At 55.1% G+C, this 6400-nt stretch overlaps 1 protein-coding gene across 2 annotated transcripts in view; it reads left to right on the plus strand.

The window, feature by feature from the left end:
* Positions 1 to 6400, plus strand: part of LOC137845900 (coiled-coil domain-containing protein 81-like) — a 58736-nt gene that overhangs the window by 27749 nt on the left and 24587 nt on the right. Inside the window, exons 2-11 of one of the 2 annotated variants that reach the window (XM_068663530.1) lie at positions 94 to 155; positions 577 to 733; positions 1225 to 1481; positions 1795 to 1880; positions 2202 to 2320; positions 2996 to 3116; positions 3312 to 3435; positions 3941 to 4119; positions 4427 to 4555; positions 4877 to 5008. The exons of the other annotated variant lie outside the window; for it this stretch is intronic. Of the exons in view, the coding sequence (XP_068519631.1) occupies positions 94 to 155; positions 577 to 733; positions 1225 to 1481; positions 1795 to 1880; positions 2202 to 2320; positions 2996 to 3116; positions 3312 to 3435; positions 3941 to 4119; positions 4427 to 4555; positions 4877 to 4979 (1337 nt within the window). The 3' untranslated portion in view covers positions 4980 to 5008. Of the gene's footprint in view, positions 1 to 93; positions 156 to 576; positions 734 to 1224; positions 1482 to 1794; positions 1881 to 2201; positions 2321 to 2995; positions 3117 to 3311; positions 3436 to 3940; positions 4120 to 4426; positions 4556 to 4876; positions 5009 to 6400 lie in introns of those variants that run through there. 2 annotated transcript variants of the gene reach the window in all.

The raw sequence follows: 6400 nt of genomic DNA on the forward strand, positions 1-6400 counted from the left end.
TGGGGACATAGACACTGGCCCCATTGGCCACGAGGACTGTGCTGGACGAGAAAGCTGGCTTGCAGTATGACGTCTCTTGCCCTTGCTTTTCAGAGATTGTGAAAGTTTGGGATGCAGTATCCCACTTCATCCGCAGGCAGTTTGCGCTGAACAAGGTGAGCTTGGCAGCCTCATCCTGCCCTCTTACTCTGCTCTTTCCCACAGCCCACCTCCTCAAGCATCAGAAACACCCCAGCGGTGGCCTGCAAACTGCAGAGGTGCCAGGGGCCCCTTGCTGCTCTGGCAATATGCACAAAAGAAGAGCCCAGCTCCAGCAGAAGGACAGGGTCCATTCTGCCTGGTGCTTGTGTGTTGCCCGTGGCCAGAGTGGGCAGGCCAGCATGTCGCTGGTGCTGGCACTCAAGGCTTTCCCTGCTTGTTGGGAAAATCCGTGACATTGAGGCCATCTCCAGGGCTCTGCAGAGTGACACTGCCTGGCACCTTCTCATGAGCAGTGGCCAAGGCATGAGGGCCCATCTTCTTGCTTGGAGAAGCCCCAGAAATACTGACCCGTGTTCCTGATTTCTTGCTTTTCAGGGTGTCACAGTACCTGGGCTGGGCACCTTCTTTGCTGTTAAACAGGACCGGCCCATGGCAGGCGTTAAGCTCCTTGACGCAAAGAAGCCCGTCTTCCAGGTTTCGGAGCACTTTGCCAATGTTCATGGGCTCCCTTACAAGAAAGAAACTTTTCCTGGTAAGAAGAGAGATGATTGTCTGGGCTCCCACGCGCGGGGACTTTGGGCTGCATGCTCAGCTGCTGCTGGGAGGGCAGTGGAGGGGTTCCACAGCTCCTCCAGGAGGTCCAGAGAAAGGCCTGAGCTCCTCTCAAGCCAAGGCCCATCAATGCCTTGCACGTCCCTCCAGACACCAGCTCCCAGAAACGTCCCTCCCCATCCTGTTGGCACCCTGATGGCTGCGTTGGTGGTTGACTTCTGCTCTAAGCAGTTCGGACAACAGCAGGTGCAGGCTGACACTGGGCATCAGCTTCTATGGCATCAGCGATGCCCCACGACTGTGCTGCCCCAGGCGCTTGGAGCTCTGTCTTTCAGGGATTCTCTTCCTCCAGACGAGCAGTCAGCAAGACAGCTCTGTAGCAGTGCTGGGGGGCCCAGAAGCTACCCAAATGGGACTGCCCTCCTCTGCAGGCCTGTCTTAGTTATTTTCTCCTTGCTTCCTCTCCCTCAGGAATACCTCCATTTGTTTTCCTGAATTATGCCTGGCTGTCCTTGGACATCGGCATTCCTCGGGACACCGTGCAGCGCTGCATTCAGGAGACCCTGATCTTTCTCTCCTACACCCTTGCAAAGAAGCAGGCTGTGGATTTCATCTTCAAGGACATCGGCCGTCTGGTCTTCCGCCAGAACAGAGTCCAAATGCACTTTTCCTCCGACTTTGTTCACAACCTGAATAGCAACGGCCAGCTGTTGAAATGCCGCCTCACTGTAAGTTTCTCACTGCACCAGCACAGCCCAGGGCTCCTGGGAAATGCCCCGAGAGGCCGTTGGGAGGGACTTCTTCTGGATCAGATGCGTCTCCTGATGAGGCACAGGAGTCTGGCCCCTGCACAAAGCCAGGCAGTGATTTGCCGGGTGCAGGCACTTGCTGGGCAGCTTGTGCTGCTTGTAAGGAGGGGTGAACACTAAGCCCTGCAAGCTCTGCCCGTGGGCAGCTTTCTGCCTGAGCAGCCACGATGCCTTCATTAGCACGGGCATCCCTTCCTGTCCATGGTCTCACCCACGACTGTCTCTCCTGCAGAGGTTAAGCACAACGGATTTGGCCACATCGGAGAGAAAAAGCATGGTCCCACATCCAGCTTCTCGAGGTGTCATCATCTTTCCCAGGTGGGTGCATTGCTTCTGCAGCCCTTGGCTGAGAGTTTTGGCAGCTTTTCAGCTCCTCTCCGGAAGGTCAGCAGTGCCAGGGCTTGCCCAGTGCTCAGGGAGGAGCTGGAGGGGGACTTCTCCAAGCACTGTTTCCTCCTGCACTCCACACCGATTCTTGCTTGTTTTGGGGGCGTTCTCTTTGTGTACCAAGGGCTGGGAGGATGTCTATTCCCTGCCCAGCCCACAGCAAGCCCCTCTCAGACGCTGGCACCAAGACCAGCACCCTACAGCCCTAGAATATGGTGCCCTGGAGTCACACTGCCTGGGTCTTTCTTCCAGGATTGGGCTCTACATACCTCGGGGAAGAGCTGCAGGGGAAGGGTCTCTCCAAGCACCCAAGGGTTCTGCTTTGGAGAAGAAGGGAGACGCAAGTGTGGAGGGAGAGTCTACCAGAAGAGGTAATGTGAGAGCGGGCTCTTGGGAGTGACAGCCCCTGGGCGACCTCTCTGCCCTTCCCTTCTGAATGTCCTCCTGAGGGCAAGGGGTACAGAGGCGAGGCTAGAAGGCTGCGCTTTGCACAGGATGAGGCCCCTCCTCTGACCCCAGTTCCCTGCGGCAGTAGCTCTGCTGGGCCTTCGTAGGAACCAGAATGGCAGGGCACCCCAGAGCTTCCCATAGCATTCAACAGGATGAGATGTGTCCAAAGGTAGAATGTGGGGTACAGTGGCAGCAGGGAGTCCCAGGACTCCCATCCCCACCTGAGCAGTTGCGAGCCCAATAAAGACTGTTACTTCCTGCTGGAGGGACCAGCACGGGCTTCGTAGTGTGCCGATTTCACAGAACACAGAATGGTTTTAGGATGGGAGCTACCTGAAGACGTCAGCTTGGCCAAACCCCTGCTCAAACTGGGCAACCCAGCACCAGTGTCCAAGGAGCATGTCCTGTGCAGATGACTCCCATCCCCACCTGTGAAATGCCAGTGGCCAAGGAGACTCCCTTCTCGGCCAACCCATCTCCCAGCTTGCTCTGCCTTTTACAAGTAGCACCGGATCCAGCAGGGAGGCTAATTCCCTGCCTCTTTGTGTGGCCACCAAGGAGCAGCTCTGACTGTCCTTCTCGTTTCCTCCTTGCAGGGATGCCTCCTATTAAGAGCCAGCTGCTCACACCCCAGAGTCTCTCTCTATCCAGACTCTCCAAGATGAAAGGGGAGGCAAAGCTGAGCCAGGCTGCAGTGGAAAAAGAGCCTTCTCGCAGGTGAGGCTGGGGGGAGCCTAAAAGAAGCAGCCCCTCGGCTTTTCTTGAGTCATCAAGCGGCTTTCCTTAGACACGGGGACTTGGTGAATTCCACAGGGGTCCCGACACATGCCCCACCAACTTCCATTTCCCTGCTGGGGACCTGATTGGTGAGCAAAAACTAGAGCTGGAAATCCTCCTCTTCTGTGCTTGCAGGCTGCTGACAACCCGTGAGGAGAGCTCCTCAAGAATGGCAGAAGAGGGGAAGGGCAAGCGCTGTGCTGCGGCCTGGCCCCAAACTCAAGCCCCTGCCTATGAGGGTCAACGGAGAGGAGGACAGGTAGCCACTGCATCTGTGTGCCCATTGCCGGGTTGTTTCACGGGTTGCCATCATGGAGATTTGACATTTCTTTAATAACTGCATGCCCTTGTGCCCTGTAGGAAAAATGCTGCTTGAGACACGGGCCCATGGTATGACAAGTGCTTTCAAGCACTCGAGAAGGAACCTTTCTCTTCTCTCAGGGGGCCATGTGAACACTCTTCCCCTCTTAGCTCTGCAAGGAAGCTTCTCTCCAAGAGAAAAACGTGCACTTTCTGAGCCTTGTATTCCTCTGAGAAGGACAAGGGCTCCTGCAAAGCCCACTGCAGTGAAAGTGTTCTTGCCCTTAGTTTCAGAGGCTGAGGGTGTTACCCTTTCATGCTGCCTTTCTGAGAGAAAGCAGGCTGCAGGGAAACTGCCCTGAGCCTGCGGAAACCCTGAGGGGACGACTGCCCCACTGCCATGGGACAGCTCCCACGTTAGCACCCCCATCTAAAAACGTTCCTTGTTTCTGCTTCCCCTGTAGCAGAAGACGCAGAAGGAAATGCAGGGGCTGCAGACAGAGAGCACATCCTCCATGGCACTTGTGGAATGGAAAAAGTCTCTGCAGATGGTGCCAGTGGACATGAAACAGCAGCATGTCCTCATCCCTCACCCGCCGGAGAAGAAGGCTGAGGCAGCTCCTCTGAGCAAACCGAGTGCCAGGTAAGTGTGGGCCAGCTTCCAAAAAAGGCCAGGAAAAGCTGAGCTGCAGCAGTCTGCCCGAGGGATCCAGCATGCGGGTTGCTCAGCTCTGGGCTTTGGCTCTCCATCCCCTGGCTGCCTCGCGGAGGGAATGACCGTGGAGAGGCCCTGCCTCCAGCTGTCCCCCTGCAGACCCAAAGTCCTAAAGCTCCCCTGCAGCTGACAGTGACGCACCCACAATGGAAGGAGGCTGTGCTCCCTGCTTTTGGGCAGCCAGAGGTGGGGACCTTCAGAGCCCACCTGAGAGTTTTTTTCTCTGTTGCTGCAGCTGCCTTTCAGTGCGGACTGAGCGCGTGAGGAAACAGCTGGAGAGGAGAGGGGAGGTCCTGCAGAAAGACAAGACCAAGAGCAGAGCTGTCGACATCCCTGGAAATTCTGCAGAGGATCTTCTGATTTGGTAAACCTCTCCTGCAACAGCCTTCATTCCACTAGCAACAGCCCCTTCCTTGGGCAATGAGGCCCACGAGAACCCTTGCCCTGGCCTTCCATAGCTGCTTGGCCAAAGGTCTGCAGCCCGGTCTCACACAGCGCCTCGGCCTGGCGCTGCGTAGATTCCCTGTCACTGGCTGGGACTCGAGGGGCCCCCGCAAGGCCACACAGAGCCTTGGGACTCCTGCATATGCACTCTGCACAGGACTGGGGCTGAAGGGAGCAGGGAGTGTCACTCCGCTGCCCTCACTGGAACGGAAACTTGAACCCTTTCTTTTTCTCTCCCTAGCGTTGGTGAGAAAATCCCTGTGCTTCCAATGCCAAAGATGACACGAGCATCAGGGAAACAAGCGAGGACCCCTCGCAGCTGTGAGCAGCTGCGAGCCCAATAAAGTCTTTTGCTTCCTGCTGGAAGGACCAGCACGGGCTCTGTAGTGTTCTGATTTCACAGAAACACAGAATGGTTGAGGTTGGAAGGTACCTGAAGACGTCAGCTTGGCCAACCCCCTGCTCAAACATTGCCACCCAGCACCACTGTCCAAGGAGCATGTCCTGTGGAGATGGCTTTCAAGTGTCTCCCCTTGAGGAGGGAGACTCTACAGCCTCACTGGAGAACCCGTGAGAGGACTCGCTCACCCACACACTACAGAAATGGATCCTGAGGTTCAGATGGAAGCCACTGTGTTTGCTTCTGCGCCCATCGCCTCCTGTCCTGTCATTGGGCTCCACTGAAATGAGCCTGGCTCCATTGCCTTTGCACCCTGCCCGCAGGCATGCAGTTATCCACTGATCCCCCCTGAGCTTTCTCTTCTCCAGGCTAAACAGTCCCAGCTCTCCCAGCCTCTCTTCATAGGAGAGATGCTCTGTTCCCTCAATAATCCACCTCACAATTTTTGTGGGACTGTTAAGCAGTTCAAGTAGCACCACTCGTGGCCTGCCAAGACAGCCTCGAAGACCTCCTAGCTGAGGCTGCTGATTCTCCCTTGCTGAAAGCCAGGTGCTCTTAGGATCCAGCATCAGATCCTGCCTGTGCCTGGAGAGCTGGGAAGAGCTGGGAGCTCTTGATCCTTCCAGGGTGGAACTTCCAAGGTAATGGCTCACTGCAACCTTCCCTTTGGTCCCAGGAAATAAAAAAAAAAAAAGGCATCAAGCACCTGCCCTCACTCCTCACTCAGCCCAGAATTAGCAACAAGTCTTCCTTCCCTGCTGGTTCTGCTGCCAAGGGAGCTTTGAAGTTAAGAGCCTCTTTTTGGAAAACAGCTTTTCTATGACCTCTCGGGTCTGCACATGGCCAAAAAACAAAGAGAGAGAGAGAGTTTGAAACTTGGGAGAAAAGAAGAAAGGAAGGAAAGCCAGCAGGGACTTTAAATCTGCACAGCACAAAACTGAAGGACAAGTTGATTTTTTTTGTCACATCACTCATACAAGAAAGTGAAGAGCTCTCTTTCTCTCACATGCTCTCACAGTTTTCATTCTCTCCTCCTAAAACTTTCGGGGACTTTGATCCCTCATCAGGCAGCCTCGATGCAAGTTGCTGTCAATTCCACTTGGGTGGAATACCTCTTGCTGAATTGCTGCCTTTGGCCTTAGAGATCCCAATCTATAGGCATCCTTTGAACTGATTTCCTCAAATCCCTTTTAAGCACATCATCCTGAAGTCTACTGAACCTGGCCCATGTAATCTGCTATGTCACATAATGCTGAAAGCTTGTGAACGAGTGAGGGTGCCACGGAGAAAACCTCCGTGTTGTGGAGCACACGCTCGTCCCTCAGGACACCTCACAGACCATGTGCAACGTGGCCATCTGACACA

Source organism: Anas acuta, chromosome 1 (genome assembly GCF_963932015.1).
Source record: "Anas acuta chromosome 1, bAnaAcu1.1, whole genome shotgun sequence".
NCBI classification, from domain to species: Eukaryota; Metazoa; Chordata; class Aves; order Anseriformes; family Anatidae; genus Anas; species Anas acuta.